The sequence below is a fragment of the Malaclemys terrapin genome, chromosome 6, assembly GCF_027887155.1.
Source record: "Malaclemys terrapin pileata isolate rMalTer1 chromosome 6, rMalTer1.hap1, whole genome shotgun sequence".
Lineage (NCBI taxonomy): Eukaryota > Metazoa > Chordata > Testudines > Emydidae > Malaclemys > Malaclemys terrapin.
Window position 1 is genome coordinate 130,255,925 of NC_071510.1, and position 13,164 is coordinate 130,269,088.

General features: G+C 53.8%; 1 protein-coding gene across 7 annotated transcripts in view; it reads right to left on the reverse strand.

Annotated features, from left to right (window-relative positions):
* CNTFR (ciliary neurotrophic factor receptor) overlaps nucleotides 1-13,164 on the reverse strand; it is a 443,800-nt gene that overhangs the window by 198,304 nt on the left and 232,332 nt on the right. For all 7 annotated transcript variants that reach the window (XM_054033198.1, XM_054033199.1, XM_054033201.1 and 4 more), the window contains one exon: nucleotides 3,986-4,067. In XM_054033198.1, the coding sequence (XP_053889173.1) occupies nucleotides 3,986-4,067 (82 nt within the window). The remainder of the gene's footprint in view (nucleotides 1-3,985; nucleotides 4,068-13,164) is intronic.

Genomic DNA, 13,164 nt, shown 5'->3' on the forward strand with positions numbered 1-13,164 from the left:
ACACATGGCTGTGATTGTGATAAAAGCCACGTTTGTTGATTCTCCTTCCCCGACCTGGGTTTGAACCAGGGAACGTCAGCATGAGCGGCTACCACTAGAGCTAAGGGAGCAATTCTATTAGCTAGTAGCAGCAGTAGACTGTTATCTTCCATGTGGACCAGCCGCTAGAGGGGGATGCACAGAGTAGACGAGAGTATGTTACCCAGACTGGTGTAAAAGTGGAGTGCAAGGACATAAACACACAAAGCCATGTCTTAATCAGCAACTAGAACACCCCTTAATCACTTCACAAAAAATACTAGCACAGATACCTGATTGTGGCCCCTTGCCAGAAGGAGATTACCATCCAATGAGAGCAGGGCAGTCCCTGTGTCACACCCAGGGCTAAATGGGGACTGGGAAGGGTCAAGGGAAGCTGGCGACTCCGGATAAGAACAGAGCTCCTTAACCACAACCATCTCAGGAATCTCTGGCCTCACTATTCGGGTGCCCACATCAATTATGGCTGCCTCGGCTTCACCCATCTTCCCCCTCCTAGTTCAAAAGAAACATTGCTCGGAATCTATTTAGCTATACAGTCCCATGAAGAGGCTTCCCACTTCTCTCAGTCCTAACTGTATCCTGGGCTATCACATGCCTCAGCCTTGTAGGGAAACTGGTCAGGAGAACGGGGCCAAGCAAGAGACATTTCATCTTTATATTTATTTATCTAGGGCCAGACTTTGCTGCCCTTTAGTTGAGTGCTACCTTCCCATTTGAATAGTCCCTCTGAAATCCATGGAGCTAGTCACCCAGGGCAGTAACTGCTCCGTGTGAGTTAGGGTATCAGAATCTGGCCCTTATTGATCTGTTTTCTATTTTTCTGATCATAGGCGGAACGGGTAGCACCACCTCTAGTTAAGGTTGCCCACCTCTTCCCACTACAAGTTGCTTAGAACTTAGCCAAACGTTAACTGCTTAGGCTGAGATTTTGTCCTGCTGGGGCGGCAGCATCAGGCTGCATTATTTTGAAAAGTTTCAGCAAAAATTGTTCACGATTCGGGAAAAATACATGCCCATGTTAAGGTCATTATTATGACCGTTTTACTGAGAAAAATCTAACACCGCCATGCTTTGGAGCAGTGACTTGAAATTTGGCAAAGGGGTGGCCTTTGTGTCAGGGATATGTCTTGCTATTTCCATGGAGGAGGGGGGGGAACCCCACGTACATTTGGCCAAATAATGAGCCTCTGAAAAATCTCTGTTTACAGATGGTCAGTAGACACTTGTTAGAGTTTGGCAACTAAAGTCTCTGAAGATTCCATCTGCACTGGGCATGCTCCAGCCCAGGGCTAAAGGGGCAAGTGCTGCTCCTAACTGCTGTGAGAGGGAACCTGTTTCAGTGTGCTTCTACAAAAACTGAGGAAATTATGCACCAAAAACTACTCAAAAAGAACATTAAGGTTGGGAAGTCAAGTGCTCAAAGGATAGGAAATGAATCGTTCTGAGACACAACCAGAACGAACGGCCAAATCCATTGCTTGGGTGACTTCAGCCGGAGACGAGTTTGGCCCCCGCAGAATAAAGCGGAGAATCCAAGGAGTCTGGAGGCCACGACCAAATAGCAGCGCAGGGGTTTTGGGTCACGTCGGGTGACTGAGAGCCACTTAGCAAGCAAGCAGCCTAAGCCCCTTCCAGTCCAACACCATCTTTAGTAATTCATACGGCACTTTGTAGGACGCTTGCTAATTGCTAGCACTGAGTAAGTCGGGGGGAGGAGGGGGGCGCTTGGCCCAGCGTGGCTGTGAGCTCCTGTACAGAATGGCTCGTCAGAGTCTCCTCGCTTGTCAGAGTCTCCTCGCTTAAGTATTTAGCACTAATGTATTTCCCCAAATGCTTCATACGTTATTAAAGCTGAACATCCACTAATCACGTTATAAATAGGGAGGTGGCCATTGCCAAGGGCTCTCTTTGCTTTCGTAGAGTCGGGCAGCCCCGTGTGCTGCTTCTCCTGCTTTTGCCTCGCAGCCTAGATTTTCCGCTCTGTGGATTTATTCAATAGGGTGTTAAAAGGGATACAGGCGCTCTGGGAATAGCCTGCGAGGGGGAGGGATACATTGGGGCACATGGGACAGGCCTGGGGGACTTGGGCAGGAAGGGGGGGCACCAGGGTGTGGGGGAGGATATCAGAGGATTCTGCCCTAGTTCCATTATTCAGGCTTGAGATCCGTGGCCATGGTGTGGGTTGCTGAGGGGAACATCTGGATTTAGGCCTGGTTTCAGAACAGCTCTCCTTGCTGTCCCCCAGGGCTCCCCAGCTCCCTCTCTGAGGCCTCCAGCTCCCTCCTAGCTCCCCCAAGACTGCAGGGTCCCTTTTGCCTTGTGGCACCCCCTTGGGTTATGCCCTGGGGAGCCGGGCCTGCCCTCTCAGAGTGGGCTATGCTGCCGGGGAGGCCTTGGAGGCCAGGACGCTGCCCTTTGGGAAGCAGCTGCTGCAGAGGGACAAGACGGAATGACGCGCCCACTCCACAGCGCCGGGGAGGGTCAGAGTGCAGAGGGCACATAGCTGAAACCCTCGACCCCTCGGCTACCAGGCAGCCGCACACAAAGTAGAATTGTATCCGGCACCCACAGCACCTGCTGTGCATATTCAGGGGCCTTGAATTGCTGTGTGAAGCCAGCTGCCCGGGGTCACAGAGTCAGAGACCGAAGAGACCCACCTAGGGAAGCATAAGGATACCGGATCCTGATCAACAATCACAGAGAGTCTCCTTTAACTCTTAGCAGCCTGCCCAGCCAAGGTGCCCATCAGGCCCCCTTTGCCATCATATCTGTGCCCCACACAGTTTGTAGTGTCTTTATCCTCCCAACACCCCTGTGAGCTAGGGAGTGCCACGGTCCCTATTTTACAGTTGGGAAACCGAGACAGCAACTGACTGAGTGACTTGCTCACGGTCCCCCAGGAAGTCTATGGCAGAGCAGGGAATTAAGCCTGTCTCCCTCAAGCCCCGGGCAAGCACTCTAACCACTGGGCCAGCTTTCCTCCTGTGTGGGAGCCTAGGACACATGGTTGAGCAGGGCTGGTTCCACCCACAAGGGTCAGGGGTGCAGACGCCCACCCACCACCCAATCACAAAGCTGCGGCTCTCCAAAGAAGCCAGATGGACAGGGCTGCAGGCCCTACTACCCCGCACGAGGTATTTTCACACCGCCCTTTCGGGGCGTGGAGAAGCACTCCCCCCAGGCTGCAGCCCTGCTGACTCAAAGGGCAGAGCGTGTTCTGGGAATGGTGCACTCAGCGAAGATGAAATCCCAGGACCAAAGACCGATAGCCACCCTTCCTCAGCAGCCAGGACTGCGCAAAGCAGCTGGGGCCCCCTGGGAGATCTGGCCCCGTTGTTCTCCTGGTTACAGCTGTGCCCAGGAAATTACACAGGGGTCTCGGGCTCTGCCTGCTGCTGTCATGACTCGCACACGACCAGTGACTCCTTGCTCTCTCGAGAATGGAAACAGGCCCTGTTTGTCTCGGCCACTGGTGATGGGGACTCAGCAGAATGCGACTCTGGGCATCACAGCAAGGGACAATGGGTGCATTCTGGTACGACTGGCCATGGATCACCCCGGCACTCCCACGGGGGCACTCTCAAAGGCTGCAGGCAGCGTGCACAGAGGTAGACGGTGGGAATACTCTGCGTCCCTGCACTGGTCCATTATGGTCACCCCCTTCCATTCGCCAACGCCACCTCTATAGCAGGCGACGAACGCAGTGCTCATAGCCCAGTGCATGGCCGGGCGCTGTCCTCCTAAACGCGGCGGGGTGTGGCGGAGAGGACATGAAAGGAGATGAGACACACAGCTTGGTACAGACACTGCAGATGGAGCACACAGATTGGACCGGGAGATAAGAGGCAGAGGGCTACGAGAGATACATAATAATCAGGCTCTACGTTCTCGCAGAGACAGAATTCTTTGCGGGCCGGGGGGAGGGAAGCTGAGAGTCACTCACCCATCTGGCTGTGCCTCTGAGCGTACACCATCACCACCGCGGCGAGCACCACGCAGCAGGCTGACGGGACAGGACTGGCCATCTGTGGAAGCAAATGAGAGGGATGAGTCATGGTTTGTCCGTCGGGTGAGAGCACTCTGTATTCAGCAGAGAAACTCACCCCCCCATGCACCGGCGTCTGGCGAGGGGGCGTTGGGTAGCTGATGGCACGGTCTTGCTGAGGAGGAAGGTCACTGAGGCGGCCCTTAAATAGCCTGTGCAACTTTCACTAGAGCTGAGGTGTGAGCTCTGGGCCCTGCCCACGGTTCCTTTGGAGTAACTTCTGCGGACTTTGATGGGAACAGCCCTGGTGGAGCTGGGAGCAGAACTGAGCACTTAGAAATAATTACACATTCCTATGGGCATGTTATTTTCCCCATCCCCTTTTAAGCTCCAACACCCCCTCCTGCCAAACAACCCCATTAGTAGTGTTGCTGTGCATTGTTAAGCAGCTGCAGCACTCCACACCAGAGGTAGATGCCTCTGAATGGTGTGGCAGACAAACATCAGAAGAGCCACACTGGGTCAGCCCAAAGGTCCATCTAGCCCCGTATCCTGTCTTCTGACAGTGGCCAGTGCCAGGTGCCCCAGAGGGAATGAACAGAACAGGGCAATTATCGAGTGATCCGTCCCCTGGCATCCACTCTCAGCTTCTGTCAGTCAGAGATTTAGGGCTACCTAGAGCGTGGGGTTGGGTCCCTGAGCTCAGTAGCCACACATTACAATAGTACTCCCAGAGGAAGTTTGGAATCAGGTCCTATTTTTGAGCCAGCTCCAATGCCCTCCACTGCATCGGCCCCTGGAGCTGCCCGTGCCCAGGGGCCGGATCTAAGACACGAGAGGAGGTGACAGAACTCTGCAGTAGCTGTTGGTCTCTCATCTGAAATGGCCATAAGGCACCACAGATGGGGCGCTGGCCCGAGACCCAGGACACCTGGGTTCTATTCCTGCCTCTGAACTGCTGGGTGACCCTGGGCAAGTCCTTTGTTTGTCTCTTTAGATTGTAACCTCGTGCGGGCAGGGACTGTCCCTGATGGTGGATGTGTACAGCCCAATGGGACCACCGGGTGCTACAGTACTAGAAATAATAAATAGAAACAGCAACAATCATTGCATGCCTCCTCCATGCATCTTTAAGCCCGTGGGTCCCTCTGTAGTATGGTTATTATTATATTAGCCCCCAGACCTGTCCAGGACACTGTACAGAAGATGGGGTGACACGTGGAAGCCAAGTGAGGCAATTACCCTGCTCGGCCAGGCTGGGGGTCTGGTCTCCGTTGGCCCTGCATGTTAGGCGAGCCTCAGACACATTGCAGAGGAGAAGAAGCAAGAATCGCCCGGGGAGCAGGAGCTGGGAGGAAAGGGGAGGCACTGGGCTACGTTCTGTCTGGGGGGCGCGGGGAGCATGAGAACCGCCTGCAGATACAGACAGGGCCTTTCCCTAGGGGAGAGGGACCAGTTATACAGAGTAGGTCCATGAGGAAGTCACGGACTAGAGGTTCAGCGGGGACGTTAGAGGAACTGGGAGAAGAGTGGTTTGGCTGAAGAAAGGAGCTGCCCAGGGCTGGCGTGTTGGATTCCCCATCACTGAAGATGGCTCCAGGCTGACAGAAGGATGGGGCAGAAGTACCCCAGCCTATCCTGCCACAATGCGGGGGGAAGGATGTGACAACCCACCAGCGGTCCCGCCTGCCCCAAACGATTCTATGAGCCGCCCCTCCCCTGGTGCCCCCTCGCTCCCAGCACACCCGTTTGGCCTCATCGCAGGAGCAGCAGCTCCGCTCCCCTCGCAGATCCGGTTTCCATCCCTTCCGCGCCCGAGACGTGCAAGACATCCGCGGAGAGTTTTACGAGCTGCAAGTGAGTCAATCCATGCGCTGGCTCCAGCGTGGCAGGGGCACCGCACCATTTCAGAGAGCACGTGCCCCTCCCTGCCCGCGCTGCCGTTCTTCAGAAGGGTCGCTTTAGCTCGCTTTAACGTGCTCTGTTGGGGCCGGTGAGCTGGGAAATTGCTCCGGTGCAGCTAAGGGGGTGGGACCGCTCTGGAATGGTCCCACGGCCAGGCTGTAGGTAATCCTGCCTACATACACCCAGGCCTGCCTGCTCCACTGGCCCATAGACACATGTACAATGCCATCACCGTGGCATCTAGCTGTATTATCTATCCCCTGCTGTACCAAACAGACGGAGAGGACTTTGGCAAGTTGCTTCCTTGGAGCTGTCTGCCTTGTGTTTGAGACTGTAAATGCACTTGGGCAGGGACTTTCTTCTATTTGATGTGTGCGTACAGCACCTGACACAACTGGGCGGGTTCCAGCCCTCGGGGCGGGTGGGGGGAGAGCCTGGTCCTACTAGAATACAAATAGAATGAAGGGAAGTAACTTTCCTGGCTCAGGCCAGGAGTGAAAACGAATCTGGTGGCTCTTCCAGGCCTCGCCGATCATGTCAAGAAGCCGGCACACGCTTTGGCACAACGGACGCACTCTAAATAGACGTGTCCTAGGGAAGGTGATGGGGGCACAGCTGTGTTTGTGTAAGAAAATGTCCCCCTCCACTCCAAAGCATCCCCTCCAGCATCACGCATGCTGCCTGACCCCCTAGCACGTCCCTCTCCACAAATCAGAGCTCTTGACCGGAAGAGCGGCGCACCAACAAGGACGGTGCACTTCAAGCCGCACAGCTTGGCTGGACGGTTTGCCTCGCCTGGGGCTGCGCTGGAAACAATGTGAGACAGAGCTGTGCTGCCAGCCACCGTCCCCATTCTGGGCGCTGAAATCCTACCAGGAGCTCAGGGCAGCGGAGGGAAAAGCCTGGCATCTTGCTAAATCGAGAGGGCTGTTGCTGGGGATTCTGGAAGGGCACCTCTCCAATCCCCCAGACCAAGGGGGTGAAATCGGTTTCTCTGACGGTGGGTATGGCGTCACCTGTTTAGAATCCCCCCTTCAGCGGCTTGCCACCATTGCAGGCTGGAACAATTTTTATACTGGGGGGGCTGCTAATGGAAACCAGATTTTTTGAATTTTGTTTTTTTACCACCTGAAGCCCAGGGATGGGGCAGTGCCCCCAGCAACCCTAGTTCCAGCACCACCGATTGCAGAGCAGAGGTAGGGTCACCGCCAGCATGGTGACCCCTCCTTATTTAGCATTCCCTAGAGCTGCGTAGGTGTGAAAAACATGGCGTAGAGGAGACAGACATGCAGGGATGCTGTCTAAGGGCCTCTGACGTAGAAGTTATTCCAGATTTACAGCAAAGGGAGGGGAGAATCATGCCCCCATGTAGGTAACGAGGGGGTGAAACGGGCGTAGGGGAAGGGCGAGGGTTAAACAGAATGATGTAATTAAAAACAGAAAGAGTCAAGGATTGAAGACACTGGTATCCTCTTCACAGCCACGTTAGAGCTCCCTGCATCATCCCTTCTAATCCCCCAGTCCTCTGAGCAGAGAGGTATGCACAGAAGGGCGGAGGTGTCTCTCTGCCCCGTCCCCAGAGTGCCACCTCCCACTGCTGGGCCAGGTTAGCCAAGCAAGCGCTATCCTTTGCAGGGCTGCGGAAAGCACCACTCGGAGCAAGAGCCGAGCCGGGGTGCGACTGAGATTCGGCTGCAATTTGTGCCCGCGCTGCTTCCGGCGGTGGCGCAGCGACGCACCACCTCCTCAGCCGGGTGGAGAGACCAGCCTCAACCTAGCCCTCTGCATCTGCACGGCAGGCAGGGCAGCGGGCCTCCTGGCCCAGAGAGCGGGAAGATGCAAGCGCTGCATCGAGCGAAACGTGCGTGCAAAGCACCAGGCAATTCGGGAGTCCGGTTTCATGGTTCACGCCGGGGTAGACGGCACAAAGAGAGAAACTAAATTAGCCTTTTAAAATCATTGCAAGCTCAGTAATCTCAGGTGCTACGTCGGTATTGCGCAGAAGGTTTGTCTTGTAACACGGAACATGCTTATAGGCTCTTTAGCCATATGGCGTCCATTTAAACTCCTAACAGGGGAGCAGTAATTGGCCCAAACAGCAAAACATATTCCACATAAAACACGCACGCTATGGGAGCCCATCTGGACACAGCCTGGCATATCACCACCCTTTACAACACCAACCTCAAATAGAAGGATCAATGGAAAACCCGGGGAAGGGGGAATCTTGGGGGCAGGAGGTTAAAGTGCCATGAATGAGCACAGAGCTCACCCTCCTGGGCTCACAAACCTTTCCCTGCTGTTTAAACTCCCGTCCAGCTCCCGTCCCTGAGCAGGGCTCACGGCTCGGCTGCAGGGCCGCCCTCCCTCCCTATGAGGGATGGGAGAAGCCCCCGAAGCAGGCTGCCACCAGGTGACACCCTGCCTACGCAGGGCACTCCAGTGGAGAGAGTACTGAGACCTTACCAAATCCTGCCGCAGACTTACCGCTCTGCAGCAGCTCGGCCTGGCCAAACCCAGCACTGCAGCCCCTCTGCCTCACCCGCCACCTCGCCTGGGCTATAGTGGCCTGGGGGTGACTCGGCTCTCCGGCCTGGTCACACTGAGATCCCAGACCTTCCAGGGTAACAATGTCCCAGCTCAAAGGAAGGAAAACTCCTCTCAAGCTCCAGTTCCTGCAGATTCTTCTCCCCTCTGCTGGCCTTCCAGGGCTTTCCCCCTCCACTGCCCCTCCGGGTGTCATCCCGGGAGACTCTCCTCCTAGGCCTGCTGTAGGACGCTCCTTCGTCCCAGCTGCCCGCTCCCTTCAAAGGCAGTCCCAAGGCAAGAGCTCCTTCCTGCAAGCCTCTCTGTGGTTCCCTTCCTGGAAACTCCCCACTGCCTTACCCCTGGGTCTCCCCTCCTTATTGCCCTGCAGTCCTTCTTTTATAGGAACCACCTAACCTGCTTCTCCCCAGCTGGGTCGAATCCTTAATGACCTGATCCCTTCCAGGTGCCTCAGAATGAGCTAAGTGGAAGGTGCAATCCACCTGGAGGAAGAGTGGCAGGGCAGGGCCCTGTATTTCTACACTGACTGACCGCGGGCGCTAGTTCCGGCTCATGCAGAAATGACGACAGAGCCCTCAGAGGCTAGCTGGCAGTCAGGAGACAGGTCCCGGGCTTAGGGACAGGTGGTGACAATGGCCAATGTTGGAAGATTCATTGGGCTTTAGTCTCTGTTAAATTAAGACCCTTTTTTGCAGCATCAAAGTGGCTGAAAGAGAAGTCCCTGAGAATCCCTCCTGCACAGGGGCATCCCGCTCTGTGCCCTCAGCCCCTGGCATAGGGGGTGGATCGAGGGCACGGTCAGACAGCATATGGCGATTCTCTGCTTTCTGGGAGCTGGGGTAGAAAGGCGGAAGGTAGAGCAGCCCTGAAGTTGCCGTCTCTCCCCTGTGCAGCCCCGGAACACATAAAGCCCCCTCCCACTCCATTCCTGGCCCAGGTTCAAGCAGAGAGTATCTGAGAGTCAGGCCCTGGGTGCCAGGTGTGCCAACATTCTGACAGCACACGGCTGAGACTTCCCACATTGTCTCCAAGGGACATTCAGTAAAAAACCCACATTAATTGCATCAGCTTTCAGCCCAAGGTCCCAGCGGCTCGGGGCCTGGTCTCCAGCACCTGCCTTGACAGTCCATTGCAGGGCGGCTGCCAAGCAGCAGCAGACACCCACACAGTGCTAGACAGTCTACCGTACAACGTGTCGTTTGGTGTCCTGTGGGGAGCTGCTACACCATGAGGACCACGTGCTTGTGCCAGGGGCTGGGTCATCAGCACAGGCCTGTGAGCAGAATCAATGAACTGAGGACATCATTTGCAGGGGAGACTTCATTCCACTGATTTAGCCTCTTTCTCTGTTTGCCATTACTAGGGAGTGGGCTGCAACTGTCTTCCACTTTGTGGCTATTTATTGGCCTGGAGACTTTTCAGGGGCTGGTTCTGATGATTACATGGTTTTCAAAATGCAAACGTTATTGGTTAGTTTTAGCTGCACACAACTTAGGTCACATGTTTTTGGGTTTTGTGCCCTAAATGATCTGGGAAAAAGGGTAAACGGTGAGGTGGCAAAATTTGCAGACGATGCACAACTACTCAAGATAGTTAATTCCACAGCAGACTGCAAAGTATTATGAAGGGACCTCATAAAACTGGGTGACTGGGCAACAAAATAGCAGATGAAATTCAATGCTGCTAAATGCAAAGTAATGCACATTGGAAGACATATTCCCAACTATCTGTACAAAATGATGGTGTCTAAATTAGCTGTTACCACTCAAGAGAGATCTTGGAGAGTCCACTGAAAACATCCACGCAATGTGCAGCGGCAGTCAAAAAAGTGAACAGAATGTTGGGAATCATTAGAAAAGGGATGGATAATAAGACAGAAAATATCATATTGCCCCTATATAAATCCATGGTATGCCCACATCTTGAATACTACATGCAGATGTGGTAGCCCCATCTCAAAAAAGATATATTGGAATTGGAAAAGGTTCAGAAAAGGGCAACAAAAATGATTAGGGGTTTGGAATAGCTTCCATATGAGGAGAGATTAATAAGACTGGGACTTTTCAGCTTGGAAAAGAGACGACTAAGGGGGGATATGATAGAGGTCTATAAAATAAAGAATGGTGTGGAGAGAGGGAAGTGTTATTTACTTCTCATAACACAAGAACTAATGTGTCACCAAATGAAATGAATAGGCAGCAGGTTTAAAACAAAAGGAAGTATTTCTTCACACAACGCACAGTCAACCGGTGGAACTCCTTGCCAGAGGATGTTGTGAAGGCCAAGACTATAACAGGGTTCAAAAAAGAACTAGAAAAGTTCACGAAGGATAGGTCCATCAATGGCTATTAGCCAGGATGGGCAGGGATGGTGTCCTTAGCCTCTGTTTGCCAGAAGCTGGGAATGGGTGACAGGGGATGGATCACTTGATGATTACCTGTTCTGTTCATTCCCTCTGGGGCACCTGGCATTGGCCACTCTCAGAAGACAGGACACTGGGCTAGATGGACCATTGGTCTGACCCAGTATGGCAGTTCTTATGTTCTTAATTGGATGAGCTTAATTCTTAGCCATGGATTCCCATGGCTTATCAATTCAAAAGTCACTTGCCATTCCTATTCTCTGTCACTCACTACGAACTGGCTCCTCCCACAAACGTGCCTGCTGGTGACCTCAGTACTAGAACGGGGATCTCAAACGTAGTCAAAGCGTCGACTCCATCTTCAAAGAGAGAGCATCTCATTGCACCTCCTGCCATTCGCCAACCTCCAATCTCCACCTCTCCTCCCATTGGACAACACCCAGCACCACTTCCCTTCCCACGGGGGTCACCTTCACTCCACCCCACCCTTCACCACGCCCCAGCCTCCCTCTGCCTTCCCATCGGCTGTTGTGTAACAGCATGGTAGCTACCAGCAATTGCCTCCGGGAGAAGAAACCTTACGGAGATATTTAATGCATTTGTAGCTCCTTTGAATGTGATTTAGCAGCTGGAGGAAGGAGGAGCATTCCGCAGCCAGCAGCCAGGGAACCTCCATGCTAGACTCCAGTGGGTGGCTGCTTTTGCTTCTGCATGACACTAAAGACAGCGGGTTTATTGTTCAGGCGTTTGACCTGCGTTTGCAGGGATGGAAACTAAATTAGCCTTTTAAAATCATTGCAAGCTCAGGAATCTCAGGTGCTGGTTGACTCCAGCTCGTGCGTCCTGGTATTACTTTACACTGACAAAGCACTCTGCAGACACGAATCCGCCCTAACCAACTCAGCAATGGCATGGTTCCCACACCGCAGCAAGGGTGTAGCGGAGCCATGGCTGCTGTGCTGGGCCTTGATGGGACTCACAGGGGGGAATTCAAATCAATCTTGGATCCCCCTACCTCCTAGTGAGCGCCGTTTGGGCGAGCCCTGCACAGCAGCTGTGAGTGATGCCCCAGGCAGAGGGAGATGCAGGGGCTAGGCTCAGCAGTGGATGCGCGAGGGTTGCTGCTTTGCATGGCTCTTCCCTTGTGGCGACCACGCACATCTGCCATGCCCCAGCACAGCAGCTGGGCACACAAGCCTGGGCATCCCTGCGCTCCTGTCGCCCTGGGCGAATTTGGAAGGGAAAAGGCTACGGGCTGAGCACAGAGCAGAGAGAATGGGAAGGTCTCTCCCCTGAAGGATAAGCTCGGCCAGGGGTGTGGCCCGCAGCCTGAGGGGGTGTGAGGTGTGGGACAGAGAGGGCCAATTACAATGCAGAGCACGGCTTTGTAAAGAGCAGCGTGGGCCTGGCGGGGTCAGATCAGACTATTGGGTTGACAGAACAAGGAGTAATGGTCTCAAGTTGCAGTGGGGGAAGTCTAAGTTGGATATTAGGGAAAACTTTTTGACTAGGAGTGTGGTGAAGCACTGGAATGGGTTCCCTAGGGAGGTGGTGGAATCTCCTTCCTTAGAGGTTTTTAAGGCCCGGCTTGACAAAGCCCGGCTGGGATGATTTAGTTGGGAATTGGTCCTGCTTTGAGCAGGGGGTTGGACTAGATACCTCCTGAGGTCCCTTCCAACCCTGATAGTCTATGACTCTATGATCTACTCTGGTATCCTGCATCCGGCTGGCACCACAGCCACATGCATAGGAAAAAACATGACCCTGCCAAATCCATCTAATTGTGCAATGATAACATGTGTGTGCATGTGCGCGTGTGTATGTGTCTGTGTGTGGAGAAGTCCCTTCTGACCTCTGCAGCTATAAGCTGTGCCCTGAAGCGTAAAATCTGATTATAGTCCCCTTATGTTAACTCACATCACTACCAGCTGGTCACCCCGTGAGCCAACCCTTCTCTGCTGCCCATTCCACAAGGCAAACCCATATGCTCCCTTGCTTCTCTCCAGCCTCTCAGCCGTTTAAAATCACTACTCTTACTTCTCTTGCTCTGACCCTCGGGTCTGGAAGTCCCCATGGGGCCCCGAAGAGCCGACGATCGAAATAAACAAGACAGACAAAGGGTGGGAGGAAAAGATGGATGACCACCCCCATTTTACAGATGGGGAAACTGAGGCCCAGAAAGTTTAAGTGACTTACCCAAGGCCATACAGGAAGTCTACGAAACAGCCTGGAGTTAAACCAAGCTTTCCTGAGTCCCAGCCAGCCCTTAACCACACAGCCACCCTTCCTCTCTATATGCCTGCGTTGAAGCCATCCATTGTTT